This window comes from Osmerus mordax, chromosome 21 (assembly GCF_038355195.1).
Source record: "Osmerus mordax isolate fOsmMor3 chromosome 21, fOsmMor3.pri, whole genome shotgun sequence".
NCBI classification, from domain to species: Eukaryota; Metazoa; Chordata; class Actinopteri; order Osmeriformes; family Osmeridae; genus Osmerus; species Osmerus mordax.
The window spans coordinates 12033330-12057014 of record NC_090070.1 but is presented as its reverse complement, the minus strand read 5'-3'; the positions used below and the strand labels follow the sequence as shown (position 1 = coordinate 12057014).

Sequence of the window (23685 nt, the reverse complement as noted above, 5' to 3'; positions counted from 1 at the left end):
TTTACTGTTGTGACAGGTTGACATCAAAAGGGCCGGCCAGCCTGAGACACACTATGTAGCTTGAAGCTTTTCACCAGAGTTTACTAGAGGCCATGGAAGCACAGGGCAATTCAGCAACACAATGCACGCAACTAATGCTAACAGTACTTAAGCATTTTCTGCTGTTGTACATTAAAACGTTTGCAGACATATTGAGTCACACGTGCTAACCACCTGATACACACACACATGCTAACCACCTGATACACACACACACACACGCTAACCACCTGATACACACACACACACACACACACACAGTGGCTGTGTCTACTACCGCGCACTTTACTAAGTACACTGCAATACAGTGCACTGCAATACAGTGCACTTACATCTGTAGTGCACTCCGTCGCTGAGTAGTGCTGTCTCAAATGGAACACTTAAGTTAACCACTTGGTGGGAAGTGACGGACGCAAATCTGATACTGTACAGTACTCCGGGTACTTTCAGTGCACTGAATTCTGCTAGTTCTGTCAGTGTAAGCGCCCTAAGCACTGAAAGTCAGTGCATGAAGTGCACAAGTGCTCAGTAGTAGACACAGCCAGTGTGTATCTCTCTCTCGCATCATCATCTCTGGACAGCAGAAACAGCAGACACTGTGACATCATCATTGTGCACCGCATCTTACAGATCAGACAGAAATCTGACAGGAAGCATTGGGAGAAGAAAAGGAAAATGAAATGGTCAATAAAACCCATGATGGGGCGAAACATGCAGCTTGAGGTCTCCTTGATTCATGTTGCTCATGCAGTTAATCAGCTCAGCCCCACATGCAACTTTAATTCAAAACAAATTCACCCAAAGTGTGTCCTATACACTGATGTGGGTCAAGATTGCCTTTTTAAGCTAGTTCCATACGGTCAGTAGCTTAGTTTTACAGATCAGATCTAAGGCCAGGTGGCGGTTCTATAACCCTAACTTCCGGTTCTATAACCCTAACTTCAACCATCAAGAGAGGCACAATACGATTGTAAGAAACATCAATCAGTTGCACAAACCTACCTTGTAGCAGGGCTGAATTACTATCAATTACACACATCCAGACTAAAGTCATGTCAACTTGAAGATGTTCATAATACACACATCCCAGACTCTGACTAAAGTCATGTCAACTTAAAGATGTTCATAATACACACATCCCAGACTCTGACTAAAGTCATGTCAACTTGAAGATGTTCATAATACACACATCCCAGACTCTGACTGAAGTCATGTCAACTTGAAGATGTTCATAATACATGACAAGAAGTGACACAGAGCAGCAGTGAGTGTCTGAGTGGAGAGGTCTCACCTGTCGGAGTCTTCCCAGTGTTCTGGTGTCTGAGTGGAGAGGTCTCACCTGTCGGAGTCTTCCCAGTGTTCTGGTGTCTGAGTGGAGAGGTCTCACCTGTCAGAGTCTTCCCAGTGTTCTGGTGTCTGAGTGGAGAGGTCTCACCTGTCGGAGTCTTCCCAGTGTTCTGGTGTCTGAGTGGAGAGGTCTCACCTGTCGGAGTCTTCCCAGTGTTCTGGAACACACCTGAGTTCTCACACACCTTTATACGCACCCGTCTCCATGGAGAGTGTGTGACGTGTGATTAAACGATTCAGGGGAAACAGGGATGTTTTGTGTGAGTGAAGAGGTGGTGGAGGTGGTGGGGTTGTCCTATTGTAGAACAATCACCATAACTGTTAAGAAATATTGTACGTTTACACACTTCAAACAAAATCCATCACTTTTCATCTCTTTTCATCTCTCCATCACCATGGTCACTGGCCACACCACACTCCATTCCTGCATTGAGTCAACATACTGATAGCAAATTATACAACATGGATCTTTTGTTATACCATGAGTACCAGAGAGAACTTCCCAACAGTTAATAACTCTTGTGTTATCTTGGGGTCATTGTGACCCATCAGTGATTGTGACCCACCGTCGTATTGCGACAACTTTACCGCATACAAAAACAAAGTGAAGCATTTTCTTTTAACCGTTGGGCTGTCTCAGACCCTCCACATTGCGAAGGTTAAAAGAAAATTATTTTTATTTGTTTTTGTATTGGGTAAAATTGTAAACACAACGATGGTTCATTATGAACCTTTGGGTCATGTGACCCGAAGGAAGCACAAGGGTTTTAATGGGACATGTATTGTTTCTTGGCATGGCAGAATTAGGGTTTATTGACTGGGCATGTTCCAGTAAATGCCATTTAGTAAAATTTCACTTTTTGATATTGATTCTTCAAGTACAAGTACAGGCAGCACCTCTCCACACCCACACACTCGAATCAAATAGTATAGCTCTTTTTACACGCAAGAACACACTCTCTCTCTTACACACACACACGACTTTCTCTCTCTTACACAATCTCACAGGGTAATGGGTCAAGGTCCTTGAAGGTATTGATTTTATGATTTCAACATTCTCTCACATGACGTCTGTGTGCTTAGATAATAATACAAGTTTTACAAATGGTGACAGACACAGAATGATCTAACAATTATATAATTTAATACAAATTAACAGGCTTATGAAATCAGTTTCTTTACAAACATTTGGAACGTTAACCATTGTATTTTTTTCTAGTGTTGTATAGGTCGTAAGGTGAACCCTGTTATCGCTTCATTCAGCTCCACAGTCTGGCATCGACACAATCTTTAGCTCATAAAAAAGAACGAGCCGTGCTAAGCTACCCAAAAAAAGTTTGTCACTGAAATTCCAGTCGATTGTCGATGCGTCTATGTTTTATACAGAACTAGTTTCTTCAGAGTGTAATAGGATTTTGGTGGCACGGTTCGACACGTGATGGCGCTTTGGATAAGCGTGTCTGCTTAACAGTACAACGTCACATGCGGTGTATGACCAGGATTCAGTTAGCCTCACACTTGGGTTGGGGCGGTGCAGACAGTTCCACAACTGCATTTGGAGAACCCAGTCTCAAGGCTAGATGCAGCGGGTCGGAGAACGTGGCGTGGAACATATACAGCGGAGTCCGCTTGCCACCGTTGTTGCCATAGAAACACAGGACCCCGGCGGGCCAGTCCAGGTACACACCAATCCTGTACGAGCAGTTGCCGTCGACAGCGGGGGGACACAGGCTAACTTTATGGCTATTGTGCTGCGCGTAGCATTTATCTTTACAAACGTACAGAATCCAAGAATCGGCGTTGCAACCTAGTTCGACGTCTTGCCCGGCCCCTTTCCTAGGGATCTTCTCATAGGCCACTCCCACATATGCGTCATGCACACATTCCAACTCTATGTAATGCCGATGGCGAAGGTTCTCCAGGGACAAAACCTGTACCCACGCATCGAACGTCTCTGGAGAGGCAGGAATCTCCGACTGCTTCCTCAGCCTCGTTGCCTTCCTGCCGTCCTCGGACACGGAGAGGAAACGGTTTGCCGTGCGGGCGTCGAGTGTGAGGTCGCATGCGTCTGTAACACGGTCAGAGACAATGGATGGGAACAGCTTAGTGGTTAGAGCATTTGACTGTTGATAAAGGAGTCGCAGGTTCAAATTCCCTCCTGTACACCGTTTTTTGTACCATTTTGGGTAAAATCATTTGCCAAATGAGCACACTTAAGAAGAGTTCAGTTTGCTCACATAATTACATTTAGCTGACAGCTTAAGTTAAACCTAGTCCTGTTAATCAACATTTTATTAAAATGATCGACCAGCCAATGACTTACATTTGTCCAGTCCTGGTTTGATTCTGCTCTCTTCTCTATGCTCAACATTGACTGTAATCCTGCCCACACAAAAAAATTGCTTATTCACAGTAAATCACCACATAGCACTCATGTCAATTGCAAAAATGTCACAATTATATTCATACGTCTATAACAATAATAATGATAATCTGATCTTTTAACTGACGGGTACCATTCATTACGCCTGTTTGATCATGTCAGGCACAACTCACCCCAGCTTCAAGAACTCTTGGACAACGTGAGATTCCACATCCTCTAAAGGATTGTAGCTCAGATCCAGCAGCTTCAGAATAACCCGAGTGTCCGACTTCTGGATTATGTTGAGGAACGGGGTTGCCTTGGTGACGCCACAGCCTGAAAGCCTGACAGTGACAACGGCAGATGAAGACGAAGGTGAGTGAGGTAAAAGCAACGCCCTGCCCGCGATGCCCAACACCCTGCCCGCGATGCCCAACACCCTGCCCGCGATGCCCAACGCCCTGCCCGCGATGCCCAACGCCCTGCCCGTGATGCCCAAAGCCCTGCCCGCGATGCCCAACGCCCTGCCCGTGATGCCCAACACCCTGCCTGTGATGCCCAACACCCTGCCTGTGATGCCCAACACCCTGCCCGCGATGCCCAACGCCCTGCCCGTGATGCCCAACGCCCTGCCCGCGATGCCCAACGCCCTGCCCGTGATGCCCAACGCCCTGCCCGCGATGCCCAACGCCCTGCCCGCGATGCCCAACACCCTGCCCGCGATGCCCAACACCCTGCCCGCGATGCCCAACACCCTGCCCGCGATGCCCAACACCCTGCCCGCGATGCCCAACACCCTGCCCGCGATGCCCAACGCCCTGCCCGTGATGCCCAACACCCCGCCTGTGATGCCCAACACCCTGCCCGCGATGCCCAACACCCTGCCCGTGATGCCCCTGGCTAATATCTTTTCCTGCTAGTAAAAATCTTGAATTTGAATTAAATAGAAAACGAGCATTGAAACAAGGTAAACATGCTCAATGTGGACTGCGAAACTCATTTTGTTTGGTGTTATACAGTTGAAAATGAGAATAAATCCAATACAAAATTTTAAATTATTCATTTATCCTTGTATCCACGCATTCATTTATCCTTGTACCTCAGTACCTGCAGCTGGCAGGCAGACCGACAGAGAGCACCTGTGAGAAAGGCCACGCCCTGGTCCCCAAGGTCATTGTTACTGAGATCCAAGGTCATAAGTTTTGAAGTTGGCCTGGTCAGCAGTTCACAGATCCCGTTTACGTCTTGGGTTCCAAGGCCGTTGAAGCTGAGGTCGAGGGTTTCCACCTTGCAGTTCTGGTGCTTCAGTCCATCACACAGACGATCGACTCCCATGCTCCCTCCCAGGTCGTTGCGGCTGAGGACCAGCGTGGTCAAACGAGACAGGTCGGACCGGAGAACTGAAGCCAGTGTCGCACACAGTGGTCGTGTACGGACTGTGAAGTGGGGATCGCTTGTTGGTGGTGTGACGTCACAAAGGCAGAGTCTGTAAAGAAGAGGATTCACAGGTCAGGAGTACATTTTACTATAAGGCAGTTCTAAATTGAGGATATATCCACAATTCAGACTGAAGGACTATGACAAATGCTTGCCTGGTTTAGCCTGTATTTATATATCACCTGTAGCTTATAGTTACAGACACTTACTTTGCTGTGACGCTGGAACGCAGGGCAGGAACCAGTCTGGAAAAGCCTTCATCCGATGTTTTCTTGTTCCTGAAGTCGAACTCCTCTGACTTATTTAGCACCATGTGCTCGTAAGCTACAGCAGTGCACTGGAACGGAGACAGTGGTTTGCCCGAGGAGCAGGAGTTTGTCACCCTTTCCAGAGCAGATTGGTCTTTAAACTGGTTGAGGCAATGGATCAGGTTGATACACCGCTCTGGAGAAAGACCTTTCCTCTTCAGGATCTTCATGTACCCAGTCAGCTTCTTGTGGCATTCTGCACTGCTGGGCATTTTTGGAAGAATACTTCCAAGGAGGTCCCTGCTGGAGTCATGGGAGACACCGAACAGGAAGCGCACGTACAGGTCCAGGTGTCCGTTCTCGCTATCCAAAGCACGGTTCAGTTCCTTCTTAAGGAAATCAAGTAAAGTCTCTGAGTCCTTCCCTTTCTTTGTTTTAACTTGGGAATCTTGCTCGTTTGCAAATGTATAAAATGCATATAGGGCAGCAAAGAATTCCTGGATGCTTAGATGCACAAATGAAAATATTTTGCGCTCATACAGGCCATGTTTTAGGTCACAACACTCAGTGCAAAGACCAGGGCACTTGGCAGCATCGTCGGGCGATATCTCACAGTCCTTCATGTCGTTCGTTCTGAAGAGAACATTTCTACGCATCAGGTTGACATATGCAAGCTTTCCCAGATTCAAAATGGTGCCCCTGTACTGTGTCATCACAGCTTGTTCATCTTCAAGCTGGGTTCTTTCGTACTTCCTGAAACTGATTTGAGTTTGGACAATCAGGTAATGGATATACATGTCGGTAATGGTCATGGTCGTAGGCAAAGGCCTATCGTATGGTGTAGTCTTCTCACTAAAGAGATTCTGAAGAACCATCGCGGACATGCAACTGAACACAGGAATGTGACACATGATGTAGAGGCTAGGCGAATGTTTGAGAGTGTCAATTACTTTATTCGCCATTTCCTCGTCTTTGATTTTCGTCTTGAAATAAGTGTCTTTCTGAGCATCATCGAACCCTCGGATCTCATTGACCTGGTCAAAGTGAAAATACTGTCGGCAGAGCTTATTGGCAGCTTCCGGTCGGGCTGTTATCCACAGCCGAGTGTTGGGGAGCAGATGACCGTTGAGAAGGTTTGTCAGCAACACATCCACAGTTTTTTTCTCAGTTACATCAGACATTATGACGTTATTCTCAAAGTCCAGAGGGAATTTGGTTTCATCTAGACCATCAAGGATTAGGAGGACAGACGTATGGCCGATAAAGAGAGACATATCTTTGATGTCAGAGTGGAAGACTTGAAGAAGGGTGAGCAGGCTGTGTTCAGAATCGGACAGTAAATTCAGTTTCCGGAAAGGGAGGCTGATCACGATGTCAATATCGATTTTCCCATTTGCCCAGTCCAGGATAAACATTTTTATAGTCACAGTTTTCCCTATTCCAGCAATGCCCTTGGTCAGCACTCGCTTTATTTTTGGGTCTTCAAACAGGTCATGGTATTTAACGCGGGTTTCTGAGGGGTCCACGAGGTGAGCTGTTTCTGCCTGCCACACCTCATGCTGGCTGTTGATGCTGGACTGCTCAGAAGCCACGATGTGGAGCTCTGTGTAGAAGTTATCGAGCAGCGATTTCTGCGATCGACACGATCCTTCAGGGACATGTTGGTTTGTTGTCTTCTCACGAGATTTGATCAACCCGATAATTTGACGGACGTCTTCCAAAATTGATAGGATAGGAGAGAAAATACCAGTCCAATGAAAGAAACGCGCCACACAAAAAGATACCGTAACTGTATTTCCAGCTTATCACTAGAGACTCGCTAAGAGCCATATGATTAGTTAAACAAAATCACACTGCGTTGTTTTCACTCACTTTCCGCCTCGTTCCGTCTCAACACCTGGAGACAGGCGGGGGAAAAGGAATGGTGTTGAATAGTTAAGTGAACACAAAACTATCAATGTGGAGCATGTCTGTACCAAACAGAAGGATCGGTCAGTACATTCAGTACCTGTTCATCGTTGTATCCAGTGGATCTATCCACATGAGGGCACTGGCTCATCATGTTATTTTGACCTGCATTTATAAAGAGAACGATGCAAACTTTTAAAGGTAACATGTTTAATAAACCAACAAACTAAAAGACGACATACACATGTACATTACATAAAGCCCAAAGAACTGTAGTAGTAGTATCAATGGGAATTGTGAGTTGTACAGACTTTAAGCTTGAAATATCAGCATGTACTGGCAAAGTGAAATATAAAACTGATTTCAAATATTCCTCACAGTTGGTGATGATGTAGTTAATGTCCCTGTGAACAACATTGTTGTTGAAATTAGGTGCGGAAACCAAGCTACCAGTCTGAGCAACATTACTGGTGCCTCTGTTCAAAACCCCACAGCCAGCAGTGGCCAAGTCTGTCTCGCTGGAGTTGGTGGTCTAACAGAGAAACAAGAATTAGTATTATTATTATTATTAACACACAGGTCTCTAATTCCAGCCTGCTTGGGGATCAATGTCAATACCCAAGCTGTATCAAATACAACTGAGTGATTTTGCTTTATAGTACATCAAATTGGAAGGATTTTAAAGGAAATTTATCTTTTTAAAACGCAACTATAGCTTATGTTGCGCAAACAGGTACTTCTATCTTAATGGCATCTTTGAGAACAGTTGCTATAGGTTTTGTAAACGTGACACCATTACCTGCTGCGTGTTCCTTTCCAGAATTCTCTTACCTGTTAAGTTAAACATAACATCATCACATTATACGATAATGATATAATAATGTCATACAGTATCACATTATACTATAATAATGTAATAAAGTAAATATGATAATAAACCACATTTTTAAGGGCACCTTGTAGCTCACCAGTAAGAGCGTGCACCATTTAGGCTGAGGTCTTACAACTGGAATCTGGCCTTTGCCATTTGCTGACGTCTTTCCCTCTCTTTCACCCTGCCTTTCCTGTCACTTCACTTCAAACTGTCTAATAAAGCAGGAAAATTGCCGAACACTATCTTCAAAGGGAAAAAAAGTTTATGTTGTGCTTCTATACTCACTTCTCGGTTTCTTCGTAAGCTCTGCCTTCTTAATCATTGAAGAAACTTTTTCTATATTGTATTTTTCTGCCAGTTTGGAAGCAACATCTCGCAACGACAACCGTCTTACTCTTTTGAAGCCATCAATATTTTTCCGTAGATATTTCTGAAATCGCCTGAACGTCTTCCGGCTCAGACTCTTCAATATACTTTTTATAGCATCCATTTTTGTTGATATCTGGTGAAAAACACAAAAGATTCACATTAAACCGTTTCGTCAGATTAGATAGATTTAGCTTGGCTGAATGTAAATCCCCCATTTGCATAACAAATAATGTAGGCAAATGTCATTAATCATAAGGTGGCCCCAAAACGATGTCAAGTTAGCTTGCTAGGCTACAGTACCTGTTCGCGCTGTCTGGTGACTTCGTTTGAAAAGGATATCTGCAGTCATGAAATAATTGCTATACAAGTTACGTGGCCTTTTAGCTATAATGACTAATGCTACCATGTAGTGTGTAGGCATGCATGCAGGTTACACGTTAAAAGCAGATGGCCTGTAGTGAGAATAGCCTTGAAAGTAATCACCACGTCCGATAAAGTTGCTTTAGCTCCAAGTTAAGAAACACACTTCCAAAACGCTAATCACATTGGTTAAAAGCGGGACGAACGAAGAGAATCACCTTTCACCGGAGCCTCTTGATCTTCTCCCGTCGGTGTTATGACAGTAGGTACCGGAGCTTCTGACAACTTTCTTTTTTGTATTTTCCCGCTGAAAACGTATTATTCTTTTTGCAAATTAAACCAACGCGTACGAGGTGCATCACCGCCACCTGCTGCTCGGGAGCGACCTACTACGTCACCCCTTCTACTGCCCTAAAATTTTTGCGATTTGACCCCCCCTCCCTGCCCCACGGGGGATTATAAAGATTAGGCCTACCTTTTGAAGATTCTGTTATTTTATTCTTTTTTTCCAATGTTTGTCATCATCCAAAGGCAAACACAGTCTCGCCATCCGATTAATAATTAGTTAGGACGTCCTCCGCAGCTTTAACTCGTTTTATTAAAATCAGAGCAAATAGCCTACAGCAAAAATAAATAGGCTAATGTAAAAAAATGAATGTACAAAACATTGTTTGTATATTGCTATGGAGACAGAGACACAGAGAAACATTTAACAAGATATCATTTTTTATATAATGTTATAAATGAACAGGCATCTCAAATCATCAGTCTCTTTTGGAATGTTCACCAAATGTTCTAGAAACATCAACGTTTTTTTTCCAAGTGTTAAAACTCTTGAATAATTAAATAAAATCAGTTTGAATAATGTAGTACCCAAACTCGCCACTAGCTGGAATCAAAACACTTTATAAAGCAGAACCTTTCAATTTCGACTGAAATTACTTGAGAATTGTACGTCTTCGAGACAGCACAACACTAGACACATTAAAAACACGTTATTATAAAAGTCAAATCTCTTTACTGTGTTGTGCTTCCGTGAGCATGAATAATTCAGTTTGGTCTTAGTGTCATTTTATTTTATTTTTTAATTGTTTGTCATTATTTGTTAATTTGTGTTGTTGTTTTGCAAACAATTGATTCTTAAAACAAATGAGTGACGTCTACAGTCAAAGAGTTGTCGGTTAGCATTCATCCCTTTCTTCATCACATCCCAACAACTGTTTTGCTCTGATCAAGTTCTTCAATGTACTTTGGATCTGGAGGGGTTAAAATCCAGAAATCCAATATAAAACCACACAACAAGTAAAAAAAAAACCCATCACTAATTATTCACTTATTAGTTTAGTGTCCCCTGATTGGTGAGAAAAAAAGATCACTTTGTGATTGAGTCTATAAACGGCTGCACAGCCAATCAACCGGCTGCTATCACTGTTGAGCTCTGCTGATTGGCCAACCTCCAAGTCACTCACTGCCACTCCCACCATCAGTTCGTAAATGACTTCTTTACTGACATTCTCCCCTCGTTGATTGGCTGAGTGGCAAGTCACACACAAAATAATTATTGTCCGTGATTGGCTAATAGTAGTGTCAGTCAGTGATCGGATTACCCGATAGGCTCTGAAGGGCCGCCTCCACGCTGTCGGCGAATCTGAGTCCCGGCAGGTCCGCTGCCGACAGAATCTCCAGAACAGAGGACTGAGAGAGAACAAGAGAGGAGGAGAGAGAGAGATAGAGAGAAAAGTGAGTGAGAAAGGTCAGCCTGGTTGATTAATTACTGTGTAGTCCTTTAATCCCTCTCCCCCTCTCTCCCTTCCTCCCCCAATCCATCATTCCTCTCCCTCACTCTATATCTCGTAGTCTATTCATGCATCTTTTCCCCCTCCCTCCCCTCCTTTACCTCCAGACCAGACCAGGCCCTCCCCTCCTCTACCTCCAGACCAGGCCCTCCCCTCCTCTACCTCCAGACCAGAGCAGGCCCTCCCCTCCTCTACCTCCAGACCAGAGCAGGCCCTCCCCTCCTCTACCTCCAGACCAGACCAGGCCCTCCCCTCCTCTACCTCCAGACCAGACCAGGCCCTCCCCTCCTCTACCTCCAGACCAGAGCAGGCCCTCCCCTCCTCTACCTCCAGACCAGACCAGGCCCTCCCCCCCTCTACCTCCAGACCAGAGCAGGCCCTCCCCTCCTCTACCTCCAGACCAGACCAGGCCCTCCCCTCCTCTACCTCCAGAGCAGACCAGACCCTCCCCTCCTCTACCTCCAGACCAGACCAGGCCCTCCCCTCCTCTACCTCCAGACCAGACCAGGCCCTCCCCTCCTCTACCTCCAGACCAGAGCAGGCCCTCCCCTCCTCTACCTCCAGACCAGACCAGGCCCTCCCCTCCTCTACCTCCAGAGCAGACCAGACCCTCCCCTCCTCTACCTGCAGACCAGAGCAGACCAGGCCCACTCCTCTCAGGGTGAACTGGGCCAGCAGGTCCCTCAGCTCGTTGACCACAGTGTAGTCCAGCGTGCTGACATGCTGGCAGTCCAGGACCACAGACCTGGGGGGGGAGGCTGGGTGCGGGAGGATGAGGAGGGAAGGGGGAGGAGTGAAGAGGAAGGAGGAGGAGGCAAGGGGCAGGAGGAGGAGGGAGGGGAGAGGAGACAGGGATGAGGGGTGGGGGAGGGATGGAAGAAGGGATGGATGAGAGGGGAGGGAGGAGGAGCAGGGAACATTTTTACCTTATTTCAATGGTTAACAGAATGTTTGTTTCTGTCTCTCTCACACACATACACACACACACACACACACACACACACACACACACACACACACACACACACACACACACACACTCACCCTGTAAGGCCTGAGTGTGTATGACTCCACTGAGGTATTCTGCAGCAGGGAAACTGAGGCCACTCCCTATCTCTACCACCAACACACCATGATCTGACACCTACACACACACAGACGCATGTACACACACACAAGAAAAAATAAACAGTGGCGTTAGAGATATGCAAACACAACGCAAGAATGTCACACTCTCTTTCTCTCTCTCTCTCTCTCTCTTCCCCCCCCCTCTCTCTCTCTCTCTCTCTCTCTCTCCCCCCTCCCTCTCTCCCCTCCCCTCTCCCCCACCTTCAGTCTGGGACGGGCTATGTTGTAGAGCAGCAGGACTCCAGACACGCCCACTCCTCCCAGAATGCCGTACTGCACCTCCCAGAAACTCATCAGGAACGTCACGGTGAACGGGAGCAGGTCCAGCTCTGACACACACACACACAGACACACACACACACACACGTTGGAAATTCTAAAGGATTTCACAGAAACTCACACACAGCCACGTTTGTGTGCCAGGATTCTGACTGTAGTTGTGTGTGGTTGTGTGTGTGTATACATGTGTGTGCCCCTACTCCGTGTCCTCCAGAGCCGGCCTGCGGTGCGGTAGTCCACCATGGGGGCCACGGCACAGATGATGACGGCCGCCAGGGAGGCCTTGGGGATGTAGTAGAACACCGGCATGAGGAAGGCCAGGGAGAGGAGCACCACCACACCTGGGGAGGGAGGGGGGGAGGGAGGGGGGGAGGGAGGGTATAAAGAATGAGTGAGTGAGTGTGTGTGACAGCAACATTACCAAACTCCACCAGTAGAGGAACACAAGTCAGTTAGTGACAAGCTTCAGGAGAGAGACACAGACAGAGACACAGAGACAGAGAGAGAGACAGAGAGAGAGAGAGAGAGAGAGAGAGAGAGAGAGAGAGTGTGTGAAAAAGAGAGAGTGTGAAAAAGAGAGAGAGAGGCTTACTGGTGACTATCCCTCCTGCTGGAGTACACACACCGGTCTGAGAGTTCACTGCAGTCCTGAATACAGAGTAAATAGTTAACTACTGAACACACACACACACACACACTACACACACACATTTTGTGTCGAGCTGAGGGTAAACATCACATGATATCCTTGTATCCTGTTAAAGACTGCACACACACACACCTGCCGAAGCTGCCAGTGACTGGGTAGGCAGACACAAAGGATCCCATGATGTTGGTCAGACCAATGGCAAACAGCTCCTGGTTGGCATTGATCCTATAGTCATTCTGACTGGCTGAGGACAAACCAGGAAATCATAGAACAACCAATCAGATCATAACATCAATACTGACTGAATAAATGGTAGAAAATTGAATGGATAAATGGATGGATGATTTATAGATTGGATAAATTGATGGATGAATGACTTTATGAATAAATGGATGAAAGTAAAAGGATGAAGGTTACCGAAGGCCTTGGCGATGGCGATGCTTTCCAGCACACCCATGAAAGGGATGACAGCCAGCCCCCCTCCGAAATCCTAACACCGGATTGGTCAGAGAAGGTTGTCACTCATCCCTTGACTCATGTGAGTGTACAGTGATGGTGCTCATCATAATAACACCGTAACGCTATTGGTTCAGAAACGGTTGACGGACAAGCACTTCCTGAACAGAACAACGAATGGTTGGGCTAAACCCTCCCAGGAAGAATCCTCATTGTCAACACAAATCATTGGTCAACACCCACACTCTCCTCTCCTCCAATTGGCCCGTCCTTCCGCCACTCACCTCTACGATGTTCCAGAAGGGCACGAGGGTTCCGTTCCGAGTCTCGGAGGTGGGCGGCGGCCGGAAGGGCGGGAGCCCGTGGGAGGTCTTCCCGGTGATGGTGAAGACGTGCAGGCCGTAGGCGTCCCAGGAGAACGCCACACAGGACGCCGCCACCACCACCAGCGCGTTTCGTACTGCATCCACAGGAAGCAGGAAGTGAGGAGACAGGAAGTGAGGAAACAGGAAGTGAGGAGACCGGAAGTGGTGAAACAGGAAGTGCAGGGTCAGGAAGTGAGATACAAGGGATGAAGAAGGAATGGAGTGAACAGAAATTGATGCATAACAGCACCCTGCTGCCACACACACACACACCACACACACACACACACGCAGTCCTGGGGGTATAGCTGACCAGTGGCGACGCCCCAGACCAGGCAGCGGGCGACCCTGACGTGGGCGGGGCCTCCGTCCTCTGGGGGCGGGCCCAGGGTGTTCTTCATCCAGGTGAGCAGGACCAGCAGGAGGAGACACAGCAGGCCCAGAACCACATCTCCTGTCCTGCGAGACGACACACACACACACACACACACACATAAACACACACACATATGTATACACACACACACATAAACACACACACATATGTATACACGCACACACACACACACACATAAACACACACACATATGTATACACGCACACACCCACATATACACACACACATATGTATACACGCACACACCCACATATACACACACACACATATACACACACACATATGTATATACACACACACAAACACATAAACACACACACATATGTATACACACACACACACACACATAAACACACACACATATGTATACACACACACACACCCACATATACACACACACACATATGTATACACGCACACACCCACATATACACACACACAAACAACAAACCCAAGCAGTGTACCTGGCCTCTGGGATCTTGTGGAAAGTGTAGTACACCTGCAGGAAGAACTGCTGTGGAACATCCTTCAGACCCAGGAGATTCTGCACACACATACACACACACACACATACACACACACACACACATACACACACACACACACACACACACATACACACACACACATACACACACACACACACACATACACACACACACTCTCTGAGGACAGACTCCTGAACAAGCTGAAACGCTGCCTCACATACACCATAACCTAAATCTAACCAATCAAATAAATTGTTCTGAAGAAGAAAGAGGAGAAGCCGTGTTCACCTTGATCTGTCCGAAGCCGATGGTTACCGCGGCAGCACAGGTGAAGCCCTTGATGACGGGGAAGGAGATGAAGTCCAACAGAAACCCTGCAGAACACATCTCTCACAAGGTCATCCCTCCATCCCTCCACCCGCCCTTCCCTCTATCACACACCTGTCACATGTCAACCGTCCTTCTATCCCTCCATCCATCCCTCCCCTTTCCCTCTCCCCCTCCATCCCTCAGTCTGAGCAGGCTCATGGAGGTCTTCCCCCTCCCTCCCTCCCTCCCCCTACCCTTCCTACCCAGTCTGAGCAGGCTCATAGAGGTCTTCCCCCTCCCTCCCTCCCTCCCTCTACCCCTCCTACCCAGTCTGAGCAGGCTCATAGAGGTCTTCCCCCTCCCTCCCTCCCTCCCTCTACCCCTCCTACCCAGTCTGAGCAGGCTCATAGAGGTCTTCCCCCTCCCTCCCTCCCTCCCTCCCTCCCTCCCTCCCTCCCTCCCTCCCTCCCTCCCTCCCTCCCTCCCTCCCTCCCTCCCTCCCTCCCTCCCCCCCCCCCCCTACCCCTCCTACCCAGTCTGAGCAGGCTCATGGAGGTCTTCCCCCTCCCTCCCTCCCTCCCTCCCTCCTACCCAGTCTGAGCAGGCTCATGGAGGTCTGGATGGCTCCACAGAGCAGGCTGAGCAGCACAGCCCGGCAAGGCCTGCCCCCCACCAGCGGGGCACACAGCAGGGACATGATGGCCGTGGGGCCCAGGGTCACATCCTTGGAGGTCCCCAGCACCGTGTAGATGAAGCCCCCCATGAAGGCAGAGTACAGGCCGAACTGTGGAGGCAGGGACGAGGAGAGGGTGAGAAGAGGAGGGAGGAAGGGGTGTGAGGAGGGGGAGGAAGATGGAGAGAGGAGGAGGGGGGAGGAGAGAGAGAGGGAGGAGAAGGGAGGGAGGACAGTGAAGAGAGGAGAAAGAGACCAGCATGTTTACGGCTAACATGTATAACTTGTATACAGCTAAGCCCCTCCCCCTCACCTGGACAGGTAGGCCGGCCACCTCGGCGTAAGCCAGGGCCTGTGGTACGGTGGTCAGCCCCACGGTGAGGCCTGCGATCAGGTCCATCTGTAGCCATCTCAGCCTGTACCTGGAGGAGCAGATCACCTGGCACAGTCACTGCTACTGTTTCGAAGACATATTTTTTTGCATTTTTATGCTCCCTCCCTTCCTCTCCCCCCCCCCCCCCCTCCCCGCCTCTTTCCCCCTCCTCCCCCTGCTCCCCCCCCCCCCTCTACCTGGGCAGCCAGGTCAGGAAGGGCAGCCAGGTGCTGAGGCTACTGTAGGAGCAGCAGGCTCTCAGGAGCTCCCAGCAGGAGGGGGGCCCCAGCAGCGGCCGATCCGCTAGAGGCTCCATCATCCTGGGGGAGGATCCAGGACAGGAGAGCCCTGTCTGGAGAGGGGGGTGGAGCTAGAGGGAGAAACACGGTAGAGAAAGAGAGGCACCGAGTGGGAGATAAAGAGAGGTGCAGAGGGTGGTTATGCGGTAAACTTCAGTACTGGGGTGAGGGAATGATGGAGGACGTTGTAACTGTGTATGATTAATTACAGAAACGGGGGTAAAACTCTCTTTTTAAAACTCTTAACTCTCACACAAATACTCACAGATGTGTTTAAGACAGCGAGATGTTTCCTGTCTCTGTTTTCTCGTCGTGCTACGTCAGAGTTAAGTCCATCTTTGCAGTCAGGAGAACCAGCTGGTATCAGGGTTCCATCTCACGTGGGCTTTCGAATGCGGCTGGTGCCGAATGTGTGCAGAACGCGGTCTGTTGACCAGTTTTACGAGAAAGAATCCCGAAAGAAAAACCGAACGAATTGAACTTGGCTTCAAGTTAGCACAGAACGCGTGAAGCCGTTTTTATACAGGAAGATTTGCATAGGCTACCTGTTATACAACCTAGGCGCTGCTGCTGTTAGTCTGGACGACCGTCTTGTAACAACGACTTGACAAAATGCATGACCTGTAACTCATATTTCTGCTGTGTCAGTACAACTATTTAGATTTTATGACAACCATAGGCATTTCAATAGGACACTTGCAAACCCGACAGTTACACAGGATTGGTTGTAAATGTACGCGAATGTCAGCAGGCATCACCTAACCATCAAACCTATGTTCCTTTGTTTCTGTCTTTTCTTTAATTGAGAGTTTAATTCCAAAAGAGGAGCTGCTGTTGACATGAAAATCACTGCTCCCCCCCAACAACTTCCCCAAACCCGCACATCTTCGGTGCGACAGGAAACTACTTGTCACACCAAAACACCGCATCTCATGTGACTGTAGTCATGTGATCACAGTGGGCGGGACTTACGAAGAGTCAGGAAAAGCGAGTTGTGTGTCAAGTTTCAATCTTAATTTTAAAAGCATGAAGATAATTTGGAAGTAAACTAGATAGTTCATCCAGATAATTTGGAAGTAAACTAGATCGTTCATCCAGAATGCGCGTTTCGCATGGATTGGTGTTTCTGTTTCTTACGGCGATGTGCTACGTAGGAAAATCAAAGAGGAGAAATGTTTTGCTGATTATAGGTAGAGTTCAATGTATTTTTCTTCGTCGTTTCCCAATCTGCCTGTTTCAAACTGTATTCCACCGTCGCTTCTTCTTCAACTATCATCGTTTTTCTTTTGCCCTCTCCCCCCCCCGTCCCCCCTACTCAGCGGACGATGCTGGATTTGAAACCGAAGTCTACAATAACTCGGTGGTCCGCACCCCGCACCTGCGCGCTCTGGCCCGCCGCAGCTTGTTGTTCCAGAACGCCTTCACGTCCGTTAGTAGCTGTTCCCCCAGCCGCTCCACCATCCTCACGGGGCTACCGCAGGTAACTCCGTGGTCTCTCTCTCTCTCTCTCTCTCTCTCTCTCTCTCTCTCTCTCTCTCTCTCTCTCTCTCTCTCTCTCTCTCTCTCTCTCTCTCTCTCTCTCTCACTCACTCACTCACTCACTCACTCACTCACTCACTCACTCACACACACACACATTCTCCTCAGAGCTGCTGCATACACACACACACACAGAACACACTTCCTGGTTGAGGTCCCCATGTGAACTCACCTGTGTGTGTGTTCAGCATCAGAATGGCATGTACGGCCTGCACCAGGGAGTCCATCACTTCAACTCCTTCGATGGAGTCCAGAGCCTTCCTCTGCTACTCAGCAAGGCCAACATACGCACAGGTAAACACACACACACATCCTTCTTCAAGAGTCCAGAGCCTGCTTGATTATCGATCACAAAAAACAAGTGTACTGCCTTTCTCCCTCTTGTTTCCTCTCATTCTCGTTCTGTCGCTTTCTTATCCTTCTCCGTCCCTCCCTCCCTCCTCAGGTATAATAGGGAAGAAGCACGTGGGTCCTGGTCCAGTCTACCCCTTCGACTTTGCCTACACCGAGGAGAACAACTCCGTGCTGCAGGTGGGCCGCAACATCACACGAATCAAGCTGCTGGTCCGGAAGTTTCTACAGACGCAGAGGGAGGGGGGAGGAGGGGAGGAGGAGGAGCGTCCGTTCTTCCTCTACGTGGCGTTCCACGACACGCACCGCTGTGGCCACTCCCAGCCGCAGTACGGAGCCTTCTGTGAGAAGTTTGGGAACGGGGAGAGCGGGATGGGCAGAATTCCTGACTGGAAGCCGGAATACTACACCCCCGAGGAGGTCCAGGTGGGACCATGACCCCTGACCCCTGACAAATACCACCTATTAACCATGACCTGTAAAATAGGACCTATGAACTGTGAAACATGCTCTCCTGCCTCCTCCCCCCTACTCCCCTGGCAGGTCCCGTACTTCGTACCCGACACACCCACGGCTCGCGCTGACATCGCTGCCCAGTACACCACTGTGAGCAGGCTGGACCAGGGTGAGGGGTGCACACACACGTACACACACTTCCTCATTTGTTTCCACAGGTAAACACACCTATACCTCTGTAAATACTTCCCCCCTCCCCCCCTCCCTCCTCTTTCTCTCCCCCCCCCCCCAGTCTCCCCCTCCTCTTCTCACCATCCCCCTCTTCTCACCATCCCCCTCCTCCCCCCCCTGTCTCCCCCCCCCCCCCCACAGGTATTGGCCTGGTTCTGCAGGAGCTGAGGGAGGCTGGCTATGAGAACGACACGCTGGTCCTCTACAGCTCCGACAACGGCATCCCCTTCCCCAACGGCAGGACCAACCTGTACCACTCCGGAACCGCAGAACCCATGCTGGTGTCCTCGCCGGAACACAGGGAACGCTGGGGGCAGAACAGCCAGGCCTACGTCAGCCTGCTGGGTGAGAGGGGGGAGGGAGCCAGGCCTACATCAGCCTGCTGGGTGAGAGGGGGGAGGGAGAGGGGGAGGGGGGACAAAAAAGAGGTCAAGATGAAAAGACTTGATTGGAGAAAAGGACTGAGAGGGGAGAGAGAGTAATGAAAATGGCAGTTCTGACTTCCTCCACATTCCCAGGATGTAACAGCACTAAGGTACCACCAGGGGGAGACACAGTGCTGCTAATATAATACTGGCTGACCTCCCCACTCCCTTGTTTTTCTTACTCTCTGTCTGGACTCTTTCTCAGATATCACCCCCACCATCCTGGACTGGTTCTCGGTGCCGTACCCGTCCTACCGGCTGCCCGGTACCCCGTCTGACCCCGTGACCCTGACCGGCCGCTCCCTCCTCCCCGCCCTCGCCGCCGAGCCCACCTCCTGGAACACCGTCTACTCCAGCCAGAGCCTGCATGAGGTGTGTGTAAGGAGTGTGTATGTGCAGTGTGTATATGTGTGTGTTGCGGTGTTTGGGATTTACAATTATACGTGTAAATGTCTAAAAAGACTGTTCTCCTTCCTTCTATAAAAATGATAGGCTAATTATATATATTTCCCTCCCCTCCCTCCCCCCTCCCCTCCCCTCCCCTCCCCTCCCCTCCCCTCCCCTCCCCTCCCCTCCCCTCCCCTCCCCTCCCTCCTCCCCTCCCCTCCCCTCCCCTCCCCTCCCTCCCTCGCAGGTGACTATGTACTACCCTATGCGCTCCATCCAGCAGGGGGCGTATCGGCTGCTCCACAACCTACACTACCGCATGCCCTTCCCCATAGACCAGGACCTGTATGTATCTCCCACCTTCCAGGTACACACACACACACACACACACACTACCACACACACACTACCACTCTCCTTTCCCTATAGAACAGATTATTTTCCTCCTCCTCCACCACCTCCTCCAACTTATAACCTCCCCCCTCCCACCCCCCCACCCTCCCCCTCCTCTTCCCCCAGGACCTCCTGAACCGGACCGTGTCCGGTCGTTCCACCGGCTGGTTCAAGACCCTGGACCAGTACTACTACCGGCCCCGCTGGGAGCTGTACGACCGGCGCGACGACCCTCATGAGACCCGGAACCGGGCGTCCGACCCGGCCCTCGGCCCCGTGCTGGAGGCCCTGCGGGGGGGCCTGGAGAAGTGGCAGTGGGGGACCGGGGACCCCTGGGTGTGTGGCCCCGACCGGGTCCTGGAGGACAAGATGGAGCCCAGATGCAGACCGCTCCACAACGACCTCTGATTGGAGGGGAGAGGATGGGTTGTGGGGGTCGGGCCCTCTGATTGGATGGGATAGGATGGTCCTGGTCGACGGGTTGTGTCGGGGTCTCTGATTGGACGGGATTAGGAGCAGCGACTGGAACACGGTTGGGTTGTATGTGGTTTAGATTAGTTTGTTTGTAACCTGAACATTTTAGCTGGACACTGAATTGACCACAACTGGTTTTGAGAGGCCAGCACAGAGAGACTGTGTGTTTCTGGTTCTGACCGCAACAGGACCACAAACGGATCGAAAGGGAATCCGACCGACCGCCTTCAGTCACACCACACTGCAAGTTCAGACCACAAGTCAACTACAAAAATTACATAGACAGACACTGGGAGCAGTGGGTCTTCATCCAGACTCTGATGTGGTCCCAAACCTGTCGCTCTTTATTTTCTTAAAACATTCCGGATTTTTTTTTAAACTTTCTTTCAAATCAATCACATGCATTGATTTGATCAAAACTCATAGGTCATGATGCATTGTGTGTATTTAATAAACTGTATATTCTTCTACTGTATATTACGTTCAATTATGTGTCGATCTCTGTGTTTACATGTGTTTACATGTGCTAATAACGGTGTGCTTGCATGTCTGCCTAAACTTCACAGACGGAAAGGAAGAACTAGGCGTTGGATGAAAGCCTCTGCTTAACAAATAAAATATCAAAGTAGATAAAAGTTTCCCGTATTCCTACGCCGGGGATGACTGAGGAAGTTCGTATTCTCCAGTAGCGAATTTGTTGAAATTGTTATTATTTTTTATTTTTTTACTACTGACAGTTGAAGTGAAGTAGTCTCCTCGCGCCGTGTCTACTAAAATCGTCAAAGATGCATCCGTGGCGTAGCCAGTTTTAATTATCTACCAAACGTTTTCTACCCAGGGTTCCGTACGCATGAACGGGCAACTCTGTTGGAGACGTCAATAGCATAAGGCGTTCAGGGAAAGGCAGTTCAAAAGCCGTTTCAACCGTCGAAACGAAGTAGATAATGGAAACTACTAATAAAATCGTTGGATATTTTAAAAGGAATCGATTAATTGCTCCCCTTGAGGGAATTTCTGAACGGTCCGGTTTGAGACTTAAAATACAAGACTGCACCGTTTGGTCCGTTTGTTCTACATATCAGAAACAGAATTTGGATTACTGCCATTTAAGTTTACTCAAACAAGGAACTTGCTTAGGTGGGTTGGTGCATACAATAAACAGAAAGATAAAGATAAAACATGTAGGCCTACTGTAGTATTTAAAAAAGAAACATTTCCAATAATATACAAACATTTCCAATAAAAAATACTACGAAATAACATGAGCAATATTGCAGTAGTCTATAGATTGTTAGTGAATGTAACTCGTCAGATAGATAGCCTATGGGTGCGTAAAGTCTGTGTTGCTCACAGCCCGAGTCTAAACCGTTGAGGTTGTGGTCCTTTTCCCATAGTCCCTGGAGATCTCCTGAATGACGTAGTTGCAGCCAGCTAGGTTCTAGTTGAGGTCGTCGTTGGACCAGATTACGTTTTTTTCTACCTTGGGGTTTGGCGTTTTTTCTCTTTTCGAAGATGACATTCGTGTCAAAAGGGACCCCTCTGACGACTTGGTTTCGTACCCCCTCCTTTCCAAACTTGAGTGACAAAGAATCAACCAGGATTGGATTTTTCCTCTGCGTGCGCACGGATGAATCATCCAGCCCCTTATGATCTAGATTGACGAACGTCGAGGGTCACGATCGCGCGGCGCAGCGCACCTATATAAAGCGCGGCAACTTTCTGGAACACTCAAAATACATCGACCAAGAGCGAGAGTTTTCTGCATTGCAACACTAGAAGAAAAGAAATCAAGAACGAGCCAACCAACGCCAAGAGAATCCCTCTCCACAGCGCAGCGTAAAAGTGCCACAAGATTCCGTGATGGAAAGGTCCGTTAGATTCGCCGTGGTGTGCGTCTGCGTCTCCGTGCTCATCTCGTGCCATCCCATAGAGGCTTGGTACAAGCAGTCGACCGGCCCAAGCTACTACTCGGTCGGGAGAGCCTCGGGATTGCTCTCCGGTATCCGTAGGTCGCCCTACACCCGGAGGTCCGAGTCTGAGGAGACGGTGATGGACAGCGGGGAGACGACCGGGAACAACGTGGTCAATGAAGGCAGTCGTCAGACTCCCGTGCTCAAAAATATGGTGAGTGTCACAGAGCGTAAATATAAATGTCTGCTGAAACATTAAGTTGAAAGCATGTTTAAAAAAAATACGTTCAGAGAAGCTCCTGGAGTTTTACGGACCACGGTGCAAAGAAGCAGTTTATCCTAGTTTTTATGTAGTTTATCATTTAACTGCATCAGAAATATCGTTAAACTACACCATGTTGATGTGGGCATAGTTTAGTATTTAGAATATTTAACAAGATAACAATTTGAGGAGTCTAAACTGAGGAGAAAGCCGAGCGCGAGATGCACGTCTCGTGCGTAAAAGGCAATTCTCTTGTTTAAACTTTTTACCATGCAGACTTAGTGTTACGTAGACATACACTTTAAAATGTTCCAGGTCATATAAAAATAAATGCTACCAAATAAAAAAATAAAAAAGCTTTATTTGAGACGTTTAAACTAGTCTTGGGGCACATTTGAAATTAAATTAACATGATTTTGGACATCCCGTATAACGATGTTTTTTAAACTCCCTGTTTGTCTTCATTTCTCTGCAGGCTATCTGTGTGAAAGACATCTCACCCAACTTGAAGAGCTGCGAGCTTCTCCGGGACGGCACAGGCACGTTCCGGTGCAGCGCGGAAGTCTTCCTCACCCTTGACTCGCTGGACTGCCTGGCCGCGTGAGCCCTGCAGCGAGCTGCGCCCGCGGGGCTAAAGATCATTCTCCCGCCTAAACAGGAGAGTTCTGCGCCCGCGGGAAGTTAAAGAAACGATGATAATGGACCGTTAATGACGTTGAATGTCCTTTCTCTCATTTTCAAAGCGATGTGAAGATCCTTGTTTGTTAAACTGCGTTAAAAAAAGAAAGGGAAACCAACAAAAAATTTAAAGTGCGGTGTGTGAGAGTTGTTTGTATTAATTTCCGTTTTCACTTCTAAATCCATGCCGATGCCGATTCCTCACCTGTAGTTAATAGTCTCCCACGTTGCCAAATGTAGTAAGTGTCTATAAACTGTTGACTGCTATGCAGCATTTAAAGTACTTTTATTTATTTTATCTATTAAAAATGAACAAATACTATTAACTTTGTTAAGTTATTAAGATTGTTCTGTCAAAAAATAAACCACGGAGCTAAAACGGGACAACCGTTGAAATGGAGAGGATTTCACATTGCCTTTCCC

At 48.4% G+C, this 23685-nt stretch overlaps 4 protein-coding genes and 1 long non-coding RNA gene across 5 annotated transcripts; 2 read left to right on the top strand and 3 right to left on the bottom strand.

The window, feature by feature from the left end:
- Positions 1-2831: 2831 nt before the first annotated feature.
- Positions 2832-7495, bottom strand: LOC136964953 (NLR family CARD domain-containing protein 3-like). Its single transcript, XM_067258933.1, has 7 exons — positions 7442-7495; positions 7306-7330; positions 5395-7081; positions 4848-5234; positions 3943-4092; positions 3710-3768; positions 2832-3454 (listed from the first exon to the last, which is right to left on the bottom strand). Exons 1-7 carry the CDS (start codon positions 7493-7495, stop codon positions 2889-2891), a joined length of 2928 nt encoding a protein of 975 aa, XP_067115034.1. The 3' UTR covers positions 2832-2888.
- Positions 7496-7736: 241 nt separating this feature from the next.
- LOC136964856 (uncharacterized) lies at positions 7737-8536 on the bottom strand. Its single transcript, XR_010879269.1, has 3 exons — positions 8501-8536; positions 8141-8172; positions 7737-7873 (listed from the first exon to the last, which is right to left on the bottom strand). It is a non-coding gene; the product is annotated as an uncharacterized lncRNA (long non-coding RNA).
- Positions 8537-9658: 1122 nt separating this feature from the next.
- On the bottom strand, positions 9659-17005 carry slc26a11 (solute carrier family 26 member 11). The gene is made up of 17 exons (XM_067258829.1): positions 16422-17005; positions 16055-16227; positions 15798-15906; positions 15403-15595; positions 14791-14876; positions 14479-14558; positions 13931-14076; positions 13537-13712; positions 13214-13286; positions 12929-13040; positions 12740-12795; positions 12348-12488; positions 12070-12197; positions 11785-11884; positions 11365-11498; positions 10552-10639; positions 9659-10200 (listed from the first exon to the last, which is right to left on the bottom strand). Exons 2-17 carry the CDS (start codon positions 16174-16176, stop codon positions 10148-10150), a joined length of 1797 nt encoding a protein of 598 aa, XP_067114930.1. The 5' UTR covers positions 16177-16227; positions 16422-17005; the 3' UTR covers positions 9659-10147.
- Positions 17006-17129: 124 nt separating this feature from the next.
- Positions 17130-21439, top strand: sgsh (N-sulfoglucosamine sulfohydrolase (sulfamidase)). The gene is made up of 9 exons (XM_067259315.1): positions 17130-17346; positions 17476-17636; positions 17884-17989; positions 18141-18472; positions 18590-18671; positions 18875-19078; positions 19364-19530; positions 19793-19912; positions 20065-21439. The coding sequence occupies exons 1-9, from the start codon at positions 17256-17258 to the stop codon at positions 20344-20346; spliced, it is 1545 nt and encodes a 514-aa protein (XP_067115416.1). The 5' UTR covers positions 17130-17255; the 3' UTR covers positions 20347-21439.
- Positions 21440-22052: 613 nt separating this feature from the next.
- On the top strand, positions 22053-23521 carry npb (neuropeptide B). The gene is made up of 2 exons (XM_067259669.1): positions 22053-22536; positions 23060-23521. Exons 1-2 carry the CDS (start codon positions 22273-22275, stop codon positions 23186-23188), a joined length of 393 nt encoding a protein of 130 aa, XP_067115770.1. The 5' UTR covers positions 22053-22272; the 3' UTR covers positions 23189-23521.
- Positions 23522-23685: the final 164 nt, after the last annotated feature.

Coding starts and splice junctions, on each gene's coding strand:
- slc26a11 (XM_067258829.1), bottom strand. CDS start 16,176: ATGATGGAGCCTCTAGCGGATCGGCCGCTGCTGGGGCCCCCCTCCTGC. Junction 14,559..14,790: donor TCGGCTTCGGACAGATCAAG/GTGAACACGGCT, acceptor ATGTGTGTGCAG/AATCTCCTGGGTCTGAAGGA. Junction 12,796..12,928: donor GTCACTGGCAGCTTCGGCAG/GTGTGTGTGTGT, acceptor CTCTGTATTCAG/GACTGCAGTGAACTCTCAGA.
- npb (XM_067259669.1), top strand. CDS start 22,273: ATGGAAAGGTCCGTTAGATTCGCCGTGGTGTGCGTCTGCGTCTCCGTG. Junction 22,537..23,059: donor CTCCCGTGCTCAAAAATATG/GTGAGTGTCACA, acceptor ATTTCTCTGCAG/GCTATCTGTGTGAAAGACAT.
- LOC136964953 (XM_067258933.1), bottom strand. CDS start 7,495: ATGATGAGCCAGTGCCCTCATGTGGATAGATCCACTGGATACAACGAT. Junction 7,331..7,441: donor CTGGATACAACGATGAACAG/GTACTGAATGTA, acceptor GCCTGTCTCCAG/GTGTTGAGACGGAACGAGGC. Junction 3,769..3,942: donor CAAGAGTTCTTGAAGCTGGG/GTGAGTTGTGCC, acceptor TTGTGTGGGCAG/GATTACAGTCAATGTTGAGC.
- sgsh (XM_067259315.1), top strand. CDS start 17,256: ATGCGCGTTTCGCATGGATTGGTGTTTCTGTTTCTTACGGCGATGTGC. Junction 17,990..18,140: donor CAAGGCCAACATACGCACAG/GTAAACACACAC, acceptor CTCCCTCCTCAG/GTATAATAGGGAAGAAGCAC. Junction 19,913..20,064: donor ATGTATCTCCCACCTTCCAG/GTACACACACAC, acceptor CTCTTCCCCCAG/GACCTCCTGAACCGGACCGT.